Below are 25,851 nucleotides of genomic sequence, written 5' to 3' on the forward strand. Positions count from 1 at the left end.
AATACTAGAGGGAGTTGTAGAGGCCAAAAACTGTAGTGGAAGACAGGGATTGCAGTTCATCCAGCAAACAATTGAGGACGTATGTTTATATTCTGAGATGAAGAGGTTGGCAAAGGAGAAGAATTCGTGAAGGTCCGCATCAAACCAGTCAGGAGACTAATGACAAAAAAAGTAAAATAAAAAGCAAAACAAAGAAACAAAAAAAACACGCGAGCGAGGTGGCACAGCGGTTACCACACTAGATTCGCATTCGGCAGGACAACGGTTCAAACTCGCTTCTGGCCACTGGCCATAAAGATTTAGGTTTTCTGCGATTTCTCTAAATCGCTCCAGGCAAATGCCGGGACGACTCCTGTGAAACGGCACGTCCGATTTCCTTCCCCATCCTTGACAAAATCCAGCTAGTGCTTCGTCTCTAATGACCTAGATGTCGCTGGGACGTTAAACCCAATGTTCCTTGCTTCCTTTTTCGCTTCTTCACCATATTAATTTGTAAAGGCTTCTTAATAACACAGTCATAAGTTAGCGATAATTTGTTATTGATTAAAACCATATATGAATAAGTTCTCAAAGTCAATTCCATTTGATAGTTAGTAAAAAAAATGTGGATAGTAATAAAATGAAATTAAATCAAAAACGTTTCTATCGTATACACCTGCCACAAATTATGTTATTATCTCAACTGCGTAGCTGAATCTCCCCGCTGATAACGTTATATTTGATGGAGGCCGTGCACAGGTCTTCAAGCTTTTCGTATAACTACTATCAACCATCAAATTTGATTATACTCGTGATAGTATTCATAACAAGCATGAGGTAGACAACAGTTTTTTAGTAGGATTATGAAATTACTCCAAGAAATAGCAACCCACTTCACGGTATTGTGTTGATTTACACATATGAATTAATGAATTATTCTGGAGATATAACACGCCTGCCAAAATACTGAACGAACAGACGAGCGTGTCCCACGAATTGCATTTCGTGACACCAACTACTGACCGTGCTGATGATGCAGCCATTATCGTGCAGCGGACGTTCACACAGGACCAACTGGGGTCCCTGGTTAGTCTTTAATTATCTCTCAAAGAAACGGACAATACTAGATTCTGCAATCTCGTTACGTGTGACAACTGTTTTCTCTACAGTACTCAAAAGGCTGCATGTGTCTTCACCTTGTAGCAAAGTGTGCAAGCCTTGGAGACAGACAGGTGCCACGGCCGATTGACTGGTCGCAAACGATGATGGTTCCTGAATCAGTTGCCCAACTTGGGGAGTTCGTGCCCTGAGGAGCGGACGCTGTCACTACCGAGAAAGTGTCTACATCGCATGTTCATAATCACATAGTACATCAATTAGAGTAAATCATATCAATTGCAGTCAGCTCCTTCACAAAAGAATACGAAGTAAATTATCCTGAATTCCATTCAAGAACAACTGCCAAGATGAGAAACACAGGAGTAGATATCCTCCGCGTAGCAGAACAGCTTAAATCACTTGATAAAGGCGAGGCCTCAGGTCCGGACTGATTGCTAGTCAGCTTCCTCTCAGAGCGTGCTGATACAGTAGGTCCAATTATATAGAATCTCTCGCTCATAGAAAGATCTGTACCTACAGGCAGGAAAATTGCTCAAACCACGCCAATACCCAAAAAGGGAAGTAGGAATAATTCTCTGAATTACAGGCTTTTTATCAGTAGGGTTTCTGCATCATATACTGTGTTCGAACATCATGAATTTCTACATCTACATGACTACTCTGCAATTCACATTTAAGTGCTTGGCAGAGGGTTAATTTCATCGAACCACAATCATACTATCTCTCTACTATTCCACTCCCGAACAGCGAGCGGGAAAAACGAACACCTAAACCTTTCTGTTCGAGCTCTGATTTCTCTTATTTTATTTTGATGATCATTCCTACCTATGTAGGTTGGGCTCAACAAAATATTTTCGCATTCGGAAGAGAAAGTTGGTGACTGAAATTTCTTAAAAAGGTCTCGCCGCGACGAAAAACGTCTTTGCTGTAATGACTTCCATCCCAACTCGTGTATCATATCTGCCACACTCTCTCCCCTATTACGTGATAATACAAAACGAGCTGCCCTTTTTTGCACCCTTTCGATGTCCTCCGTCAATCCCACTTGGTAAGGATCCCACACCGCGCAGCAATATTCTAACAGAGGACGAACGAGTGTAGTGTAAGCTGTCTCTTTAGTGGACTTGTTGCATCTTCTAAGTGTCCTGCCAATGAAACGCAACCTTTGACTCGCCTTCCCGACAATATTATCTATGTGGTCCTTCCAACTGAAGTTGTTCGTAATTTTAACACCCAGGTACGTAGTTGAATTGCCAGCCTTGAGAACTGTACTATTTATCGAGTAATCGAATTCCAACGGATTTCATTTGGAACTCATGTGGATCATCTCACACTTTTCGTTATTTAGCGTCAACTGCCACCTGACACACCATACAGCAATCTTTTCTAAATCGCTTTGCAACTAATACTCGAAGAAAACGATTTATCGACACATTGTCAGCACGGATTCATAAAACATCGTTCTTGTGAAACACAACTAGCTCTTTGTACTCATGAAGTAATAAGTGCTATCGACAGGGAATGTCAAATTGATTCCAAATTTTTAGACTTCCAGAACGCTTTCGTATGGAATATCGCCTCGCTTGTGCAACTGGATTCGTGATTTCCTGCCATAAAGCTCATAGTTTGTAGTAATAGACGGAAAAACTTCGAGTGAAGCAGAAGTAATATCTGGCGTTCCCCAGAAAGTGCTATGGGCACGCAATTGCTCCTGATCTACACTAGCGACATAGGAGACAATCTGAGTAGTCCTCTTGATTGCAAATGATGCTGTCATCTACCGTCTTGTAAAGTCATCAGATGAACGAAACGGTTTGCAAAATGATTAGGATATCTATGGGGGATGAAAAGTGACAATCGAACCTGATTCAAGAAAAGTGTGAATTTAATACTATAAGAAATCTTGACAGGAATGGGGGAAAGAAATACAGTAGAAAAAGAATGGGTAGCTTTCAGGGATGCTGTAGTGCAGGCAGCAGAGGATCAAGTAGGTAAAAAGACGAGGGCTAGTAGAAATCCTTGGGTAACAGAAGAAATATTGAATTTAATGGATGAAAGGAGAAAATATAAAAATGCAGTAAATGAAGCAGGCAAAAAGGAATACAAACGTCTCAAAAATGAGATCGACAGGAAGTGCAAAATGGCTAAGCAGAGATGACTGGAGGACAAATGTAAGGAAGTAGAGGCTTATCTCACGAAGGGTAAGATAGATACTGCCTACAGGAATATTAAAGAGACCTTGGGAGAAAAGAGAACTACTTGTATGAATATCAAGAGCTCAGAGGGAAAGCCAGTTCTAAGCAAAGAAGGGAAAGCAGAAAGGTGAAAGGAGTATATAGAGGGTCTATACAAGGGCGATGTACTTGAGGACAATATTATGGAATTGGAAGAGGGTGTAGATGAAGATGAAATGGGAGATACCATACTGTGTAAAGAGTTTGACAGAGCACTGAAAGACCTGAGTCGAAACAAGGCTACCGGAGTAGACAACATTCCATTGGAACTACTGACAGCCTTGGGAGAGCCAGTCCTGACAAAATTCTAGCATCTGGTGAGCAAGATGTATGAGACAGGCGAAGTACCCTCAGACTTCAAGAAGAATATAATAATTCCAATCCCAAAGAAAGCAGGTGTTGACAGGTGTGAAAATTACCGAACTATCAGTTTCATAAGTCACAGATGCAAAATACTAACACGAATTCTTTACAAACGAATGGAAAACCGGTAGAAGCCGACCTCAGGGAAGATCAGTTTGGATTCCGAAAACATTGGAACTGACCCTACGACTTATTTTAGAAGAAAGATTAAGGAAATGCAAACCTACGTTTCTAGCATTTGTAGACTTAGAGAAAGCTTTTGACAATGTTGACTGGAATACTCTCTTTCAAATTCTAAAAGTGGCAGGGGTAAAATACAGGGAGCGAAAGGCTATTTTCAATTTGTACAGAAACCAGATGGCAAGGGGAGCAGTGATTTGGAAGGGAGTGATGCTATTCAATCTGTGTATTGAGCAAGCAGTAAAGGAAACAAAAGAAAAGTTCGGATTAGGTATTGAAATCCATGGAGAAGAAATAAAAAGTTTGAGGTTCGCCGATGACATTGTAGTCCTGTCAGAGACAGCAAAGGACTTGGAAGAGCAGTTGAACGGAATGGACAGTGTCTTGAAAGGAGGGTATAAGATGAACGTCATCAAAAGCAAAACGAGGATAATGGAATGTAGTCGGATTAAGTCGGGTGATGCTGAGGGAATTAGATTAGGAAATGAGACACTTGAAGTAGTAAAGGAGTTTTGCTATTTAGGAAGTAAAATAACTGATGATGGTCGAAGTAGAGAGGATGTAAAATGTAGACTGGCAATGGCAAGGAAAGCGTTTCTGAAGAAGAGAAATTTGTTAAGATCGAGTATAGATTTAAGTGTCAGGAAGTCATTTCTGAACGTATTTGTATGGAGTGTAGCCATGTATGGAAGTGCAACATGGACGATAAATAGTTTGGACAAGAAGAGAATAGAAGCTTTCGAAATGTGGTTCTACAGAAGAATGCTGAAGATTAGATGGGTAGATCACATAACTAATGAGGAGGTGTTGAATAGTACTGGGGAGAATATGAGTTTGTGGCACAACTCGACTAGAAGAAGGGCTCACCAATTTAGTACTGGAGGGCAGCGTGGAGGGTAAAAATCGTAGAGTGAGACCAAGATATAAATACACTAAGCAGATTCAGAAGGATGTAGGCTGCAGTAGGTACTGGGAGATGAAGAAGCTTGCACAGGATAGAGTAGCATGGAGAGCTGCATCAAACCAGTCTCAGGACTGAGGACCACAACAACAACAACAAGAAATCTTCTAAATTTCGATTACTCTGTAAGTCAAACAAAACTGAAGGATGTACATTCCACTAAATACTTATGGATTACAATTACAAATAACCTAAATTGGAACGATCACATAGATTTTCTGGTGGCTAGAACGAGCCTAACACTGCGATTCATTGGCAGAACACTTAGAAGGTGCAACAGGTCTACCAAAGAGACTGCTTACACCACGCTTGTCCGCCCTATTCTGGAGTACTGCTGTGCAGTGTGGGATCCGTATCAGGTGGGACTGACGGATGACATGGATTGGAGTGGCAATCATTAAGGCAAAGGCGTTTTTCTTTGCGACGGGATAATCTCATCAAATCTGAATCACCAAAACAAAATTTTCCCCTGCGACTGCGGAAACATTCTGCTGGCACCCATCTACATAGGGAGAAATGATTATCACGATAAAACAAGAGAAATCAGGGCTCGCACAGGAATATTTAAGTGCTCGTTTTTCCCCCGTGCCGCTCGGGAGTAGAACGGTAGAGAGACAGCTTGAATGTGGTGCATTGAACCCTCTGTCACGCACTTCATTGTGAATAGCAGAATAATCACGTAGATGTAGAAGCAAAGCTGCACAACCAGTTTCTGCCAGCTACTTAGAGTAAATGAATGTGACAATTTGTCTTTATAGCAGCATCTCCGTGTGTGTGTGTGTGTGTGTGTGTGTGTGTGTGTGTGTGTGTGTGTGTGTTTGTTTGTGTGTGTGTTTGTTTGTGTGTGTGTGTGTGTGTGTGTGTGTGTGTGTGTGTGTTTGTTTGTGTGTGTCTGTGTTTTTGTCTTTGTGTGCACATGTGAACACATGCCTGCTTTCAAGTTTGCCACCATCAGTCCAGACGGCTGGCAAACAGTGCTTAATTTGGATATGGAGTAGCTATGAGAACAAAGCCATTACAAATTTTACAGATTTTCTGTCTATCAGTTGGATCAAACTTAACGGTGTCCTGCTCTCTGCAGTACTCTGATACAAATTGGGTATTAATACTCTGCAGTAACTGCTACACTTTAAATTTGTTTGTGGAAAGCACGTCTCACTTGAAATTATATAAAAATCTCAAAATCTATCAACAGCATGAATAGAAACAATCAGTTGGAAACAGAGTCGTAAGTCAGGAGAACCTATTGGCATATTTACACTTAAATACAGACACGGATTGACATGTGAAATAAAGCTTAACAACACATTACTTACGTGTATCACACTTCACTCCTTGCAAGCCTGGGGCACATGAACACAATTCTTTAGTGCAAAATATCATCCCTTCACATGCACTAGTCAGAAATGAGCAGCGTTTTGAACAGCTGTCTCCATATCTGTTTGGTCCGCAACCTACGAAAAAATACAAAAATTGATTTATATCGAGAAGTCTTAGTAATCCATACGTATTATAAAAAATTTATGTATGTAAGCAAGTATTTTTCACATCTCATCCTAACCCCTGGGTCGATTTCAACAGAACTTGGTACACATATCACTTGCTGTCTGCAAGGAAGCGCTGTGGGTGTAAACGACACCTACCTGTCAAAGAGGTTGATGTGAAGGTGAGAAAGAGGTCCACGTCACATCGTGCGAATAGCCAAAATTTATTGATCCAATATTTGAGAATGAAAGCACATAGTGACTTTGCAACGAACATTACACGTTATTTAAAACAGTGGAACTATTTATCGCCGAAACCCACACACAAAATGGTGAAAGACAAAAGCTTTATCGTTTACTGCATTTTCGCTGTACATACAAAAAAACAGCCCCATCAGGCATGACGTCTTAAATTATTAATTCTTCACTACTAACTCTATTCGAGACACATTTTGCAGCTAATATTCACATAAACACAATGTGATCCAAAGTATCTGGACAGCTGGCTGAAAATGACTTACAAGTTCGTGGCGCCCTCCATCGGCAAAGCTGGAAATCAATACGGTGTTGAGCCACCCTCAGCCTTCATGACAGCTTCCACTATCGCAGGCATACGTTCAGTCAGGTGCTGGAAGGTTTCGTGGGGTATGGCAGACCATTCTTCACGGAGTGCTGCAGTGAGGAGAGGAATCGATGTCGGTCGGTGAGGCCTGGCAAGACGTCAGCGTTCCAAAACATCCCAAAGGTGTTCTGTAGGATTCAGGTCAGGACTCTGTGCAGGCCAGTCCATTACAGGAATGTTATTGTCTTGTAACCACTCCACCAGAGGCCGTGAATTACGAACAGGTGCCTAATTGTGTTGAAAGATGCAGTCGCCATCCCCGAATTGGTCTTCAACAGTGGGAAGCAAGAAGGTGCTTAAAAAATCAGTGTGCTGTGATAGTGCCACGCAAAACAACAAGGGGTGCAAGCCATGAAACACACGAGCACACCATAACACCACCTTCTCCGAATTTTACTGTCGGCACCACACACGCTGGCAGATGACGTTCAACGGACATTCGCTGTACACACACCCTGACATCGGATCTCCACATTGCGTACCGTGATGCATCTTTCCACACAACCTTTTTCCACTGTTCAATTGTCCAATGTTTATGCTCCTTACACAGAGCGAGGCGCCGTTTGGCGTTTACCGGCGTGATGTGTGGCTTGTGAGCAGCTGCTTTTGGTGTTCTCCTTGCTCCATCTGTCGTTGGTAATTTTGATGCCTAGGTAGCAAAATTCCCTAACTTCATATACTTCGTGACCATTAATCGTCATGTTAAGCCTGTGCTGTTCTCATTTCTGCTAATTCTCATCACTTTCGTCTTTCTTCGATTCACTCTCCACCCCTACTTATCAGACTGTTCATTCCATTCAGCATAACAATGTAATACGAATCACTTCACTGCTACCCTTGCAGCTTGAATTTTCATTACACTCCTGAACCTTTCTTTTACTTCCACCATTGCTTCTTCCATGTACAGATTGGGCAGTAGTGAAGACTACATCCCTGTCTTACATCGTTTTTAATCAGAGCACTCCACTCTTGGTCGTCCAGTCTTTATTATTCCCTCTTGGCTCTTGTTCATATTGTATATTACTGGTCTGTCCCTATAGCTTACCTGTTATCATCACAATTTCGAACATCTTGCACCATTTTCCACTGTCGAACGCTTTTTACAGGTGACAAATCCTGTGAACGTGTCTTGATTTTTCTTTAGCCTTGCTTCCATTATCAACCACAACGTCATAATTGCCCCTCCGGTGCCTTTACTAAAGCCAAAGTGATCGTCATCTAACACATCTTCAGTTTTCACACGTACAGTCGCTTTAAAAAAAAAAAAAAAAAAAAAAAAAAAAAACTTAAGGGGCGATGATTTCTGTCGGACGAGGAAGTAAGCTGGGAATTACGCAGGTGCTCACGCAGGAGAACACGGGGTTTTGCCAAGAGAGTGTCATCAACATGGTGCATCGATGGCGTCATTACCGGAATTTCCAGGTTATTTTACTTGAGTGGCATGCCAATTTTGGACTGTGGAGCGTCCGAACAGAAACTTTTTGGTCGCTCTATTATAATTTGCCAACGACAGATTTACACTAACGGTTTGTCGACAGCACCATCGGCTATCGCCTACCCCTACTTTAGCCAAGAGCAACTGTTATACATTGTTCGCCTTATTCGAGTTCAAATGCATTTTTGTTAATCAGCTCAGTTCTTCCTTGTACCTGAATTTAGTGTAACTGGTGCGGTTCATTGTTTTTTTTGTGTTGTGTGCTGTTCTGAATAAGCTTGTAACAAGAAGTAAGACCGAAAGCAATTCTGATTCGTCCGCTCGCATTATGCTAAGTTAAAATACGCATGCACTCCCCTCCCACCCCTCCTTGCGGGGCCGCCCCCTCTGCCACCCTCGCCGCCCCCACCAGTCAGCCCGCACGCTACTCCTTCGTTTCTTTCGCCAGTCGACTCGACTGAATTCGTTAATCGCTCTACTTTGCTATGGGGCAGGCGCGTCCGCGACATCTTATACGGTTCTGTCTGGCACACAGACCGCTAACACATACCTACGAGAAACAACGCGGCCACTCTGGTGATCTCGATACGTTATTCTGTCTGGCACTTGTCCGAGAAAAGTCGCGAATATTCTACTGTTTTCTTGTACAGAGAACGTTCGATACGTTACATTATACATACATACCATTCGCCGAACAGGAAGCTAGTTTACATTCAGAAGCAGAAATGTGAAGACTGAAGAATGAATAAGTAAAAAGTCCTAGTTGTACCAAGTGCAAGTGTGAAAATCAGTCAAGAGTGAGAGTGATCAGTTGATTGTGAGGTATTAATAATACACTCCTGGAAATTGAAATAAGAACACCGTGAATTCATTGTCCCAGGAGGGGAAACTTTATTGACACATTCCTGGGGTCAGATACATCACATGATCACACTGACAGAACCACAGGCACATAGACACAGGCAACAGAGCATGCACAATGTCGGCACGAGTACAGTGTATATCCACCTTTCGCAGCAATGCAGGCTGCTATTCTCCCATGGAGACGATCGTAGAGATGCTGGATGTAGTCCTGTGGAACGGCTTGCCATGCCATTTCCACCTGGCGCCTCAGTTGGACCAGCGTTCGTGCTGGACGTGCAGACCGCGTGAGACGACGCTTCATCCAGTCCCAAACATGCTCAATGGGGGACAGATCCGGAGATCTTGCTGGCCAGGGTAGTTGACTTACACCTTCTAGAGCACGTTGGGTGGCACGGGATACATGAGGACGTGCATTGTCCTGTTGGAACAGCAAGTTCCCTTGCCGGTCTAGGAATGGTAGAACGATGGGTTCGATGACGGTTTGGATGTACCGTGCACTATTCAGTGTCCCCTCGACGATCACCAGAGGTGTACGGCCAGTGTAGGAGATCGCTCCCCACACCATGATGCCGGGTGCTGGCCCTGTGTGCCTCGGTCGTATGCAGTCCTGATTGTGGCGCTCACCTGCACGGCGCCAAACACGCATACGACCATCATTGGCACCAAGACAGAAGCGACTCTCATCGCTGAAGACGACACGTCTCCATTCGTCCCTCCATTCACGCCTGTCGCGACACCACTGGAGGCGGGCTGCACGATGTTGGGGCATGAGCGGAAGACGGCCTAACGGTGTGCGGGACCGTAGCCCAGCTTCATGGAGACGGTTGCTAATGGTCCTCGCCGATACCCCAGGAACAACAGTGTCCCTAATTTGCTGGGAAGTGGCGGTGCGGTCCCCTACGGCACTGCGTAGGATCCTACTGTCTTGGCGTGCATCCGTGCGTCGCTGCGGTCCGGTCCCAGGACGACGGGCACGTGCACCTTCCGCCGACCACTGGCGACAACATCGATGTACTGTGGAGACCTCACGCCCCACGTGTTGAGCAATTCGGCGGTACGTCCACCAGGCCTCCCGCATGCCCACTATACGCCCTCGCTCAAAGTCCGTCAACTGCACATACGGTTCACGTCCACGCTGTCGCGGCATGCTACCAGTGTTAAAGACTGCGATGGAGCTCCGTATGCCACGGCAAACTGGCTGACACTGACGGCGGCGGTGCACAAATGCTGTGCAGCTAGCGCCATTCGACGGCCAACACCGCGGTTCCTGGTGTGTCCGCTGTGCCGTGAGTGTGATCATTGCTTGTACAGCCCACTCGCAGTGTCCGGAGCAAGTATGGTGGGTCTGACACACCGGTGTCAATGTGTTCTTTTTTCCATTTCCAGGAGTGTAGTAATTCATAGTAATTTGAAGTGTGTGCCTGACGATTGGAGAAGCGGAGACATTGTTCCAATCTTCAAAAAAAAGGCAATAAAAGACTTTGTAAAATCTACAGAGGAATATCACTTACGAGTCATACAGCCAAGATTTTGGAAAGAATTTTACTAAATCGAGTAACTGAAAAGATAGAAGAGGAAGTCGGTGAAAAACAGCATGGGCTTAGGAAAGGAAGAAGCACGATCGACCTGATATCTGTCAACTGATGGAAAAAATTTGGGAGTATAACAAAGAGGTGATATTGGTTCTTATAGACATAGAAAAGGCATATGACTCAGTTAACAGGGAAAGACTCTGGGAAGAAATAAAGAAGATAGACATAGATGATGGATACATAATGTAATAAAGACAATGTACAGAGGACACAATTGTGGAATTAGAACACCACTGGGGAACTCTGAATGCTTCGAAATAAGACAAGGACTTACGCAAGGAAGTATTCTACCTCCTGCACTTTTTAATGTTGTGATGGAGGGAGTGAATAGTGCAGTTAAATATATAGTAAAAGAAAGAGACGAAAAGATGATTTTGCAAATGATATGGTAATATGGGGTGATAAAGAGGTAGATGTATAGTTACAACTTGATGTGTCGAAGGAAATAATGAAAAGGTATGGATTAAAGATAAATAATGATATGAGTGAAGTAATGGTTTTTGGAAGAGAGAAAGGGATCAACGGAAATATTATATTGAATGGAGATCCCCACAAAGTGGTAGAAAGTTTCACTTATTTAGGGAGTGAAATATCTAGGGATGGAAGAATAACTAACGAAATGAATAGGTTACAGAACAAAAGCAATTTCTAGCAAACAATAAAATACCTGATTTGGAAAAGGAAGTTTCAGAAAAAGCAAAACTGCTTCTGTATAAGAATTATTACTTCCCTATTTTCACCCATGGTTGAGAAACATGGATAATGACAAAAAGGGACTGGAGCAGCGGAATGAAATCTCTAAGAGCAGTTAAGGGAAAAACAAGAATGGACAGAGTAAAGAATGTAGAGATTAGAAAGGACCTTAAAGAAGAAAGTATGAGAGAAGAAATCGAAAAAAAGAGATTAAGATAGTACGGGCATGTTGAGAGGATGCATGGGCAGAGACTCCACAAAATTATGGAAGAACTAGATGGGAAAAGACCTAGAGGGTGCCCAAGAACACGGTGGAAAGTGGGAGTGAGAATATCTGTGGCAAGGAGAGGTGTGACCTGGTAGCAAGTGGAGGAAGGAAAGTGTTGGGAGGACAGAGCCGAATGGAGAGGACTCGACAGCACCCAGACCCGGTGGTAGCTGGAGCGCGATCCGGAATACAGACAGATAGTAATTTCTCAGTAAAAATATTCCTGCGAGACTCGTAATGGTATTTTTACTAATAACGTAACACGAGTTATGTATGGGAAAAAATGTTCAAATGTGCGTGAAACCATATGGGACTTAAATGCTAAGGTCGTAAGTCCCTAAGCCTAAGGACTACTTGACCTAAATTATCCTAAGGAAAAACGTACACACCCATGCCGAAGGGACCAGCCGTATAGTCCATGACTGCAGTGCCTCAGACCGCTCGGCTAATCCCGCGTGGCGTGTATGCGAAGCTATAGATGCGTATACGTCCGGTAATAGTGACTTTCGAGAAAATTCTTAAAAACCCATTGTTACTACATAGGAACTCTATCGAATGAGCTACAACGGAATAGTCAATAAAAGTTCCAGACATGTAAATTGCCTGACTTTCTGTCCTGTTGACAACGAAATTAACCAATATTCCAGGAAGAACAGGAGCATAGAATTCATCGTTTAAGGAAGAGAACCACAGTTGTAACTTTTTTATAACATAAGATGCCATTCTCTTGTACACTCTTGGAAATGGAAAAAAGAACACATTGACACCGGTGTGTCAGACCCGCCATACTTGCTCCGGACACTGCGAGAGGGCTGTACAAGCATTGATCACACGCACGGCACAGCGGACACACCAGGAACCGCGGTGTTGGCCGACGAATGGCGCTAGCTGCGCAGCATTTGTCCACCGCCACAGTCAGTGTCAGCCAGTTTGCCGTGACATACGGAGCTCCATCGCAGTCCTTAACACTGGTAGCATGCCGCGACAGCGTGGACGTGAACCGTATGTGCAGTTGACGGACTTTGAGCGAGGGCGTATAGTGGGCATGCGGGAGGCCTGGTGGACGTACCGCCGAATTGCTCAACACGTGGGGCGTGAGGTCTCCACAGTACATCGATGTTGTCGGCAGTGGTCGGCGGAAGGTGCACGTGCCCGTCGACCTGGGACTGGACCGCAGCGACGCACGGATGCACGCCAAGACTGTAGGATCCTGCGCAGTGCCGTAGGGGACCGTACCGCCACTTCCCAGCAAATTAGGGACACTGTTGCTCCTGGGGTATCGGCGAGGACCATTCGCAACCGTCTCCATGAAGCTGGGCTACGGTCCCGCACACCGTTAGGCCGTCTTCCGCTCACGCCCCAACATCGTGCAGCCCGCCTCCAGTGGTGTGAATGGAGGGACGAATGGAGACGTGTCGTCTTCAGCGATGAGAGTCGCTTCTGCCTTGGTGCTAATGATGGTCGTATGCGTGTTTGGCGCCGTGCAGGTGAGCGCCACAATCAGGACTGCATACGACCGAGGCACACAGGGCCAACACCCGGCATCATGGTGTGGGGAGCGATCTCCTACACTGGCCGTACACCTCTGGTGATCGTCGAGGGGACACTGAATACTGCACGGTACATCCAAACCGTCATCGAACCCATCGTTCTACCATTCCTAGACCGGCAAGGGAATTTGCTGTTCCAACACGACAATGCACGTCCGCATGTATCCCGTGCCACCCAACGTGCTCTAGAAGGTGTAAGTCAAGTATCCTGGCCCAACAAGATCTCCGGATCTGTCCCCCATTGAGCATGTTTGGGACTGGATGAAGCGTCGTCTCACGCGGTCTGCACGTCCAGCACGAACGCTGGTCCAACTGAGGCGCCAGGTGGAAATGGCATGGCAAGCCGTTCCACAGGACTACATCCAGCATCTCTACGATCGTCTCCATGGGAGAATAGCAGTCTGCATTGCTGCGAAAGGTGGATATACACTGTACTCGTGCCGACATTGTGCATGCTCTGTTGCCTGTGTCTATGTGCCTGTGGTTCTGTCAGTGTGATCATGTGATGTATCTGACCCCAGGAATGTGTCAATAAAGTTTCCCCTTCCTGGGACAATGAATTCACGGTGTTCTTATTTCAATTTCCAGGAGTGTATATGTGTATAATCAATGTAAATAAAACTTTATTTAACTTTGCATGTGGCTTGATTCATTTTTATTAGGGTAAAAGTAAATGTACCTCAAGGTACCTTTAGCGCCCCCTCTTTGAGGATTTTCTCTACACTCCACTGGTATGCACCACCGTAATAGCCAAATTAAGTATCTACAGCAGTTTAATGTTAGCACTCGACACGTTATTTGGAGATTGGTAGGTGTCTGTGTATGCATTATTTCAATATTCAGTGGAGCGATAAACAGCACTACAAATAACATTAAAGTCAGTTCGTAAAAATACACTTGGATCTGCCTTTGCTGCCCGGAAATGTCACGCCTCAACAAAAACATCGCCCAAACGGCGATTGTTACATTTCTTTAAAAATATTGCTCATATTTCTATCATTACCAGCGCAAATGGTAAAATAGTGATCAGTCTTATCACCCAGGCGGTACTAAAATTATGAAAACAGGTTCCGATACGGATCTTCTGGGGGAAGGGATGTGTGATGACAGCACAGTCTATAGTTCGTTCGTTTCCAGAATATTTTCGTATTGGGCGACCTGCATCCCGCCCACTTTAGTTCAAATCTATTTACGCTCTTGTAATACTATAATAACTGGGCAAGAATTTCTTGCACAATCAAATATTAAAATATGCATGCGTTTATGCCCAATCAAATGACAGAACATGCACAACTGAAGGAGAAATATGCAATTTCAGAATTACATCTTTTGTTGCGATCCACCTTATTTTATTTGAAAACAATGTGCGGCAACCAGTTTTTGCAACTTCCCCACCGACCAGGGTAGCTGTGCACCTTGAGGCTTGTAGCTAGCAGTCCATAGATTCAGGGCCAGACGTGGGCCGAATGCATCCACTGGAAATCTTGGAAATGGTTTTCTGTGGTTTCTCATTTTCAAGTTAGACAGGTACCGGTGTTGGCTGTATGACTCGTAAGTGATATTCCTCTGTAGCTTTTACAAAGTCTTTTATTGCCTTTTTTTTGAAGATTGGAACAATGTCTCCGCTTCTCCAATCGTCAGGCACACACTTCAAATTACTATGAATTACTACACTCCTGGAAATGGAAAAAAGAACACATTGACACCGGTGTGTCAGACCCACCATACTTGCTCCGGACACTGCGAGAGGGCTGTACAAGCATTGATCACACGCACGGCACAGCGGACACACCAGGAACCGCGGTGTTGGCCGACGAATGGCGCTAGCTGCGCAGCATTTGTCCACCGCCACAGTCAGTGTCAGCCAGTTTGCCGTGGCATACGGAGCTCCATCGCAGTCCTTAACACTGGTAGCATGCCGCGACAGCGTGGACGTGAACCGTATGTGCAGTTGACGGACTTTGAGCGAGGGCGTATAGTGGGCACGCGGGAGGCTGGGTGGACGTACCGCCGAATTGCTCAACACGTGAGGTCTCCACAGTACATCGATGTTGTCGGCAGTGGTCGGCGGAAGGTGCACGTGCCCGTCGACCTGGGACTGGACCGCAGCGACGCACGGATGCACGCCAAGACTGTAGGATCCTGCGCAGTGCCGTAGGGGACCGTACCGCCACTTCCCAGCAAATTAGGGACACTGTTGCTCCTGGGGTATCGGCGAGGACCATTCGCAACCGTCTCCATGAAGCTGGGCTACGGTCCCGCACACCGTTAGGCCGTCTTCCGCTCACGCCCCAACATCGTGCAGCCCGCCTCCAGTGGTGTGAATGGAGGGACGAATGGAGACGTGTCGTCTTCAGCGATGAGAGTCGCTTCTGCCTTGGTGCTAATGATGGTCGTATGCGTGTTTGGCGCCGTGCAGGTGAGCGCCACAATCAGGACTGCATACGACCGAGGCACACAGGGCCAACACCCGGCATCATGGTGTGGGGAGCGATCTCCTACACTGGCCGTACACCTCTGGTGATCGTCGAGGGGACACTGAATACTGCACGGTACATCCAAACCGTCATCGAACCCATCGTTCTACCATTCCTAGACCGGCAAGGGAATTTGCTGTTCCAACACGACAATGCACGTCCGCATGTATCCCGTGCCACCCAACGTGCTCTAGAAGGTGTAAGTCAAGTATCCTGGCCCAACAAGATCTCCGGATCTGTCCCCCATTGAGCATGTTTGGGACTGGATGAAGCGTCGTCTCACGCGGTCTGCACGTCCAGCACGAACGCTGGTCCAACTGAGGCGCCAGGTGGAAATGGCATGGCAAGCCGTTCCACAGGACTACATCCAGCATCTCTACGATCGTCTCCATGGGAGAATAGCAGTCTGCATTGCTGCGAAAGGTGGATATACACTGTACTCGTGCCGACATTGTGCATGCTCTGTTGCCTGTGTCTATGTGCCTGTGGTTCTGTCAGTGTGATCATGTGATGTATCTGACCCCAGGAATGTGTCAATAAAGTTTCCCCTTCCTGGGACAATGAATTCACGGTGTTCTTATTTCAATTTCCAGGAGTGTATATGTGTATAATCAATGTAAATAAAACTTTATTTAACTTTGCATGTGGCTTGATTCATTTTTATTAGGGTAAAAGTAAATGTACCTCAAGGTACCTTTAGCGCCCCCTCTTTGAGGATTTTCTCTACACTCCACTGGTATGCACCACCGTAATAGCCAAATTAAGTATCTACAGCAGTTTAATGTTAGCACTCGACACGTTATTTGGAGATTGGTAGGTGTCTGTGTATGCATTATTTCAATATTCAGTGGAGCGATAAACAGCACTACAAATAACATTAAAGTCAGTTCGTAAAAATACACTTGGATCTGCCTTTGCTGCCCGGAAATGTCACGCCTCAACAAAAACATCGCCCAAACGGCGATTGTTACATTTCTTTAAAAATATTGCTCATATTTCTATCATTACCAGCGCAAATGGTAAAATAGTGATCAGTCTTATCACCCAGGCGGTACTAAAATTATGAAAACAGGTTCCGATACGGATCTTCTGGGGGAAGGGATGTGTGATGACAGCACAGTCTATAGTTCGTTCGTTTCCAGAATATTTTCGTATTGGGCGACCTGCATCCCGCCCACTTTAGTTCAAATCTATTTACGCTCTTGTAATACTATAATAACTGGGCAAGAATTTCTTGCACAATCAAATATTAAAATATGCATGCGTTTATGCCCAATCAAATGACAGAACATGCACAACTGAAGGAGAAATATGCAATTTCAGAATTACATCTTTTGTTGCGATCCACCTTATTTTATTTGAAAACAATGTGCGGCAACCAGTTTTTGCAACTTCCCCACCGACCAGGGTAGCTGTGCACCTTGAGGCTTGTAGCTAGCAGTCCATAGATTCAGGGCCAGACGTGGGCCGAATGCATCCACTGGAAATCTTGGAAATGGTTTTCTGTGGTTTCTCATTTTCAAGTTAGACAGGTACCGGTGTTGGCTGTATGACTCGTAAGTGATATTCCTCTGTAGCTTTTACAAAGTCTTTTATTGCCTTTTTTTTGAAGATTGGAACAATGTCTCCGCTTCTCCAATCGTCAGGCACACACTTCAAATTACTATGAATTACTACACTCCTGGAAATGGAAAAAAGAACACATTGACACCGGTGTGTCAGACCCACCATACTTGCTCCGGACACTGCGAGAGGGCTGTACAAGCATTGATCACACGCACGGCACAGCGGACACACCAGGAACCGCGGTGTTGGCCGACGAATGGCGCTAGCTGCGCAGCATTTGTCCACCGCCACAGTCAGTGTCAGCCAGTTTGCCGTGGCATACGGAGCTCCATCGCAGTCCTTAACACTGGTAGCATGCCGCGACAGCGTGGACGTGAACCGTATGTGCAGTTGACGGACTTTGAGCGAGGGCGTATAGTGGGCACGCGGGAGGCTGGGTGGACGTACCGCCGAATTGCTCAACACGTGAGGTCTCCACAGTACATCGATGTTGTCGGCAGTGGTCGGCGGAAGGTGCACGTGCCCGTCGACCTGGGACTGGACCGCAGCGACGCACGGATGCACGCCAAGACTGTAGGATCCTGCGCAGTGCCGTAGGGGACCGTACCGCCACTTCCCAGCAAATTAGGGACACTGTTGCTCCTGGGGTATCGGCGAGGACCATTCGCAACCGTCTCCATGAAGCTGGGCTACGGTCCCGCACACCGTTAGGCCGTCTTCCGCTCACGCCCCAACATCGTGCAGCCCGCCTCCAGTGGTGTGAATGGAGGGACGAATGGAGACGTGTCGTCTTCAGCGATGAGAGTCGCTTCTGCCTTGGTGCTAATGATGGTCGTATGCGTGTTTGGCGCCGTGCAGGTGAGCGCCACAATCAGGACTGCATACGACCGAGGCACACAGGGCCAACACCCGGCATCATGGTGTGGGGAGCGATCTCCTACACTGGCCGTACACCTCTGGTGATCGTCGAGGGGACACTGAATACTGCACGGTACATCCAAACCGTCATCGAACCCATCGTTCTACCATTCCTAGACCGGCAAGGGAATTTGCTGTTCCAACACGACAATGCACGTCCGCATGTATCCCGTGCCACCCAACGTGCTCTAGAAGGTGTAAGTCAAGTATCCTGGCCCAACAAGATCTCCGGATCTGTCCCCCATTGAGCATGTTTGGGACTGGATGAAGCGTCGTCTCACGCGGTCTGCACGTCCAGCACGAACGCTGGTCCAACTGAGGCGCCAGGTGGAAATGGCATGGCAAGCCGTTCCACAGGACTACATCCAGCATCTCTACGATCGTCTCCATGGGAGAATAGCAGTCTGCATTGCTGCGAAAGGTGGATATACACTGTACTCGTGCCGACATTGTGCATGCTCTGTTGCCTGTGTCTATGTGCCTGTGGTTCTGTCAGTGTGATCATGTGATGTATCTGACCCCAGGAATGTGTCAATAAAGTTTCCCCTTCCTGGGACAATGAATTCACGGTGTTCTTATTTCAATTTCCAGGAGTGTATATGTGTATAATCAATGTAAATAAAACTTTATTTAACTTTGCATGTGGCTTGATTCATTTTTATTAGGGTAAAAGTAAATGTACCTCAAGGTACCTTTAGCGCCCCCTCTTTGAGGATTTTCTCTACACTCCACTGGTATGCACCACCGTAATAGCCAAATTAAGTATCTACAGCAGTTTAATGTTAGCACTCGACTCGTTATTTGGAGATTGGTAGGTGTCTGTGTATGCATTATTTCAATATTCAGTGGAGCGATAAACAGCACTACAAATAACATTAAAGTCAGTTCGTAAAAATACACTTGGATCTGCCTTTGCTGCCCAGAAATGTCACGCCTCAACAAAAACATCGCCCAAACGGCGATTGTTACATTTCTTTAAAAATATTGCTCATATTTCTATCATTACCAGCCCAAATGGTAAAATAGTGATCAGTCTTATCACCCAGGCGGTACTAAAATTATGAAAACAGGTTCCGATACGGATCTTCTGGGGGAAGGGATGTGTGATGACAGCACAGTCTATAGTTCGTTCGTTTCCAGAATATTTTCGTATTGGGCGACCTGCATCCCGCCCACTTTAGTTCAAATCTATTTACGCTCTTGTAATACTATAATAACTGGGCAAGAATTTCTTGCACAATCAAATATTAAAATATGCATGCGTTTATGCCCAATCAAATGACAGAACATGCACAACTGAAGGAGAAATATGCAATTTCAGAATTACATCTTTTGTTGCGATCCACCTTATTTTATTTGAAAACAATGTGCGGCAACCAGTTTTTGCAACTTCCCCACCGACCAGGGTAGCTGTGCACCTTGAGGCTTGTAGCTAGCAGTCCATAGATTCAGGGCCAGACGTGGGCCGAATGCATCCACTGGAAATCTTGGAAATGGTTTTCTGTGGTTTCTCATTTTCAAGTTAGACAGGTACCGGTGTCGTCCCACAGTCAATTCCTTCCGAATTCCTTTCTTTCCTGACAGATTCTACTTCCCTTAAAGATGCAGCCTCTCTGCTTAAACAAAAAAGAGATGCGTCTAAGGCGAGCCGAACATCTGTTCGGAGACTTTTTGGAGGTAACACTCTTATTTACGAGGCTCATTCGGTAATTAAAGAGACAAACTGGTCTGGAGAAAAAGTGTTTATTTTTACAAAACTATACATTTTCTGCTCTTCAACATAATGTCCTTGAACATTTATGCACTGGTTCCAACGGGCTACAAGCTTTTTTATTCCAGCTGCAAAGAACTCTTTATGTTGATGTTCAACCAATTTCCCACGAAGTTTTTTTTTTCTTTCACGTCCTCGTTGCCCTGGAACCTCTTCCTACGTAAGGCCTCCTTCAGTGCACCAAACAAATGGAAATGAGTTAGTGACAAATCAGGACTGTAAGGGGGTGCGGCAGTATTTCCCAGCCCATTTCGTCGATAGTTTCAGGGGTTAGTTGAGCAATACGAGGACGTGCTTTATCTTGCTGGAGATTCAAACCTCTCCTCTGAGATCCACGTCGTCTCTCTCTCACGACTGGCTTGTTTAAAAGCAAATCCGAGCAGTACTGGCTGTTCATTGTAAGCTTCATTTCGGGATAATCACAATACAGCACTTTCAGCATCCCAAGACACCATCAACATGACTTTTCCTGCTGATGCTTGGGTTTTAAATTGTTTCTTGACAGGTGAGTTGGTGTGCTTGCATTCCATGCTTTTTTTGATTCTGGCTCATAATAGCGAACCCAAGCTAACATTTTGTTGGTGAAATGCTCACCTTCTCCTTAATAACTTTCCTTTAGCTCAGCGTACACTCCCAACTTTGTTTCCTTGTGTAGCGGCGTCAGCTCCTTTGGGATCCACCTTGCACATGTTTTGCGGTACTTCTTATTGTCACAGATAATGTTGTGAGCTGTGCCAGCACTAACGTGAGCCTTATCAACTATCGTTTCTACAGTCACACGGTGGACGGCGTGAATAATGTCATCAGTTCGACTTCCAAGTGAGAGACTTGAAACTGCAACTGGTCGGCCAGAACGGCGTTCGTCACTCACTGAGTCGTGACCATTTTTAAACTGCCCTATCCACTTGTAAAAATTTGGATGATTCATACCACCTTCACCATGAACTTGAGACATTCTACAGTATACATTCACTGGTTTCTCGCCTTCAGCAAGTAGAATACGAATAACAGAACGTTCTTTAACTAATGTGGAGTTTCAAGCCGACTCGCCATGTTGAAATTTATTTTTGAGGTTATAAACAAAACAATGTTGATACATCAGCTGATGAGGGCTCATCCCAGTGATGCCAATTTAAAGGCCATAAAAGTACCAAGCTTGCCCTGCTAATAGTTTTTTCTCCCGAACAATTTGTCTCCATTTAACTATCGAATGACCCTTTTGCACTGGAAGACGGCTATCAATCGTTCAAATGGTTCAAATGGCTCTGAGCACTATGGGACTTAACATCTTAGGCCATCAGTCCCCTAGAACTTAGAACTACTCAAACCTAACTAACCTAAGGACATCACACACATCCATGCCCGAGGCAGGATTCGAACCTGCGACTGGCCGCAGCTAGTGGTGGTGCGGTAGCGTTCTCGCTTCCCTAGCCCGGGTTCCCGCGTTCGATTCCCGGCGGGGTCAGGGATTTTCCCTGCCTTGTGATGACTGGGTGTTGTGTGGTGTCCTTACGTTAGTAAGGTTTAAGTAGTTCTAAGTTCTAGGGGATGTTAAGTGCCATACTGCTCAGAGCCATTTTTGAAGCTGCGACTATGGCGGTGGCACGATTCCAGACAGTAGCGCCTAGAACCGCTCGGCCACTCCGGTCGGCCTATCAATCCTCATTTTGTACCATGCATCTGGCTCAATTGTAAGACGCCCATATACAGTGTGGACGAAAGCTATCACAAAATTTTAACCCTGGATAGCTGATGCCAGTAGGAATAAAAATTAGTTTTGTTGCGCAGGTCGACAATGCACAATTTTTAAACTAGGAAAACTAGGCGCCACGCGCTCCGATTGGCCATGCGATTGCCCTTTTGCCATTCGTCAGTTGACGGGCAACAGTATGGCTGTCGGTTCACGAATACAAACGTCCATGGTCCCATCACTGACCCAACGTGAGCTGGAAAGGGGTGGACGAGCGGTTCTAGGCGCTACAGTCTGGTACCGCGCGACCGCTACGATCACAGGCTCGAATCATGCTTCGGGCGTGGATGTGTGTGATGTCCTTTGGTTAGTTAGGTTTAAGTAGTTCTAAGTTCTAGAGGTCGGATTACCTCAGATGTTAAGTTCCATAGTGCGCAGAGCCATTTCAACCACTTTTTATGTCCCAACGTATGGCTGTCGGTTCACGCATACAAAAGTCCACGGTCCCATCACTGTCCCAACGTGAGCTGGCCAGAGGTGGACGAGCGGTTCTAGGCGCTACAGTCTGGAACCGCGCGACCTCTACGATAGCAGGCTCGAATCTTGCTTCGGGCATGGATGTGTGTGATGTCCTTTGGTTAGTTAGGTTTAAGTAGTTCTAAGTTCTAGAGGTCGGATGACTTCAGATGTTAAGTTCCATAGTGCGCAGAGCCATTTCAACCACTGTTTCTGTCCCAACGTATGGCTGTCGGTTCACGCATACAAACGCCAATGGTCCCATCACTGTCCCAACGTGAGCTGCCCAGGGGTGGACGAGCGGTTCTAGGCGCTACAGTCTGGAACCCCGCGACCGCTACGATCAAAGGCTCGAATCTTGCTTCGGCCATGGATGTGTGTGATGTCCTTTGGTTAGTTAGGTTTAAGTAGTTCTACGTTCTAGGGGACAGATGACCTCAGATGATTAGTCCCATAGTGCGCAGAGCAATTTCAAAAAAATTTTCTGTCCCAACGTATGGCTGTCGGTTCACACATACAAACGTCCATGGTCCAATCACTGTCCCAACGTGAGCTGCCCAGGGGTGGACGAGTGGTTCTAGGCGCTACAGTCTGGTACCCCGTGACCACTACGATCGAATGCTAGAATCTTGCTTCGGCCATGGATGTGTGATGTCGTTTGATGTCCTTTGGTTAGTTAGGTTTAAGTAGTTCTAAATTCTAGGGGTCAGATGACCTCACAAGATTAGTCCCATAGTGCGCAGAGCCATCTCAACTACTTTTTCTGTCCCAACGTATGGCTGTCGGTTCACGCATACAAACGTCCATAGACCCATCACTGTCCCAACGTGAGTTGCTCAGGGGTGGACGAGCGGTTGTAGGCGCTACAGTCTGGAACCGAGCGACCGCTACGGTCGACGGCTCGAATCTTGCTTCGGGCATGGATGTGTCATGTCCTTTGATGTCCTTTGGTTAGTTAGGTTTAAGTAGTTCTAAGTTCTAGGGGACGGATGACCTCACATGATTAGTCCCATAGTGCGCAGAGCCATTTCAACCACTTTTTCTGTCCCAACGTATGGCTGTCGGTTCACACATACAAACGTCCATGGTCCCATCACTGTCCCAACGTGACCTGCCCAGGGGTGGACGAGCGGTGCTAGGCGCTACAGTCTGGAACCCCGCGACCGCTACGATCGCCGGCTCGAATCTTGCTTCGGGCATAGATGTGTGTGATGTCCTTTGGTTAGTTAGGTTTAAGTAGTTCTAAGTTCTAGGGGACGGATGACGTCAGATGATTAGTCCCATAGTTCACAGAGCCATTTCATCCACTTTTTTTGTCCCAACGTATGGCTGTCGGTTCACGCATACAAACGTCCATGGTCCCATCACTGTCCCAACGTGAGCTGGCCAGGGGTGGACGAGCGGTTCTAGGCGCTACAGTCTGGAACCCCGCGACCGCTACGATCAAAGGCTCGAATCCTGCTTCAGGCATGGATGTGTGTGATGTCCTTCGGTTAGTTAGGTTTAAGTAGTTCTAAGTTATAGGGGTTGGATGACCTCAGATGATTACTCCAATAGTGTGCAGAGCCATTTCAACCACTTTTTCTGTCCCATAAAAGTACCAAGCTTGCCCTGCTAATAGTTTTTTCTCCCGAACAATTTGTCTCCATTTAACTATCGAATGACCCTTTTGCACTGGAAGACGGCTATCAATCGTTCAAATGGTTCAAATGGCTCTGAGTACTATGGGACTTAACTTCTGAGGCCATCAGTCCCCTAGAACTTAGAACTACTCAAACCTAACTAACCTAAGGACATCACACACATCCATGCCCGAGGCAGGATTGGAACCTGCGACTGTCCGCAGCTAGTGGTCGTGCGGTATCGTTCTCGCTTCCCTCGCCCGGGTTCCCGAATTCGATTCCCGGCGGGGTCAGGGATTTTCCCTGCCTTGTGATGACTGGGTGTTGTGTGCTGTCCTTACGTTAGTAAGGTTTAAGTAGTTCTAAGTTCTAGGGGATGTTAAGTCCCATACTGCTCAGAGCCATTTTTGAAGCTGCGACTATAACGGTGGCGCGATTCCAGACAGTAGCGCCTAGAACCGCTCGGCCACTCCGGTCGGCCTATCAATCCTCATTTTGTACTATGCATCTGGCTCAATTGTAAGACGCCCATATACAGTGTGGACGAAAGCTATCACAAAATTTTAACCCTGGATAGCTGATGCCAGTAGGAATAAAAATTAGTTTTGTTGCGCAGGTCGACAATGCACAATTTTTAAACTAGGAAAACTAGGCGCCACGCGCTCCGATTGGCCATGCGATTGCCCTTTTGCCATTCGTCAGTTGACGGGCAACAGTATGGCTGTCGGTTCACGAATACAAACGTCCATGGTCCCATCACTGACCCAACGTGAGCTGGAAAGGGGTGGACGAGCGGTTCTAGGCGCTACAGTCTGGTACCGCGCGACCGCTACGATCACAGGCTCGAATCATGCTTCGGGCGTGGATGTGTGTGATGTCCTTTGGTTAGTTAGGTTTAAGTAGTTCTAAGTTCTAGAGGTCGGATTACCTCAGATGTTAAGTTCCATAGTGCGCAGAGCCATTTCAACCACTTTTTATGTCCCAACGTATGGCTGTCGGTTCACGCATACAAAAGTCCACGGTCCCATCACTGTCCCAACGTGAGCTGGCCAGAGGTGGACGAGCGGTTCTAGGCGCTACAGTCTGGAACCGCGCGACCTCTACGATAGCAGGCTCGAATCTTGCTTCGGGCATGGATGTGTGTGATGTCCTTTGGTTAGTTAGGTTTAAGTAGTTCTAAGTTCTAGAGGTCGGATGACTTCAGATGTTAAGTTCCATAGTGCGCAGAGCCATTTCAACCACTGTTTCTGTCCCAACGTATGGCTGTCGGTTCACGCATACAAACGCCAATGGTCCCATCACTGTCCCAACGTGAGCTGCCCAGGGGTGGACGAGCGGTTCTAGGCGCTACAGTCTGGAACCCCGCGACCGCTACGATCAAAGGCTCGAATCCTGCTTCAGGCATGGATGTGTGTGATGTCCTTCGGTTAGTTAGGTTTAAGTAGTTCTAAGTTATAGGGGTTGGATGACCTCAGATGATTACTCCAATAGTGTGCAGAGCCATTTCAACCACTTTTTCTGTCCCAACGTATGGCTGTCGGTTCACGCATACAAATGTCCATGGTCCCAACACTGTCCCAACGTGAGCTGCCCAGGGGTGGACGAGCGGTTCTAGGCGCTACAGTCTGGAACCCTGCGACTGCTACGATCAAAGGCTCGAATCTTGCTTCAAGCATGGATGTGTGTGATGTCCTTCGGTTAGTTAGGTTTAAGTAGTTCTAAGTTGTAGGGGTCGGATGACCTCAGATAATAAGTCCCATAGTGCGCAGAGCCATTTAAACCACATTTTCTGTCCCAACGTATGGCTGTTGGTTCACGCATACAAACGTCCATGGTCCCATCACTGTCCCAACGTGAGCTGGCCAGGGGTGGACGAGCGGTTCTAGGCGCTAGAGTCTGGAACCCCGCGACCGCTACGATCAAAGGCACGAATCCTGCTTCAGGCAT

The 25,851-nt window shown here is 46.2% G+C and overlaps 1 protein-coding gene across 1 annotated transcript in view; it reads right to left on the bottom strand.

Annotated features, from left to right (window-relative positions):
• The window catches only part of LOC126294954 (uncharacterized), a 607,599-nt gene that overhangs the window by 256,859 nt on the left and 324,889 nt on the right, over positions 1–25,851 (bottom strand). The window contains exon 12 of the mRNA XM_049987174.1: positions 6,153–6,290. Within this exon, the coding sequence (XP_049843131.1) occupies positions 6,153–6,290 (138 nt within the window). The remainder of the gene's footprint in view (positions 1–6,152; positions 6,291–25,851) is intronic.

Source organism: Schistocerca gregaria, chromosome 11 (assembly GCF_023897955.1).
Source record: "Schistocerca gregaria isolate iqSchGreg1 chromosome 11, iqSchGreg1.2, whole genome shotgun sequence".
Taxonomy (NCBI): Eukaryota; Metazoa; Arthropoda; class Insecta; order Orthoptera; family Acrididae; genus Schistocerca; species Schistocerca gregaria.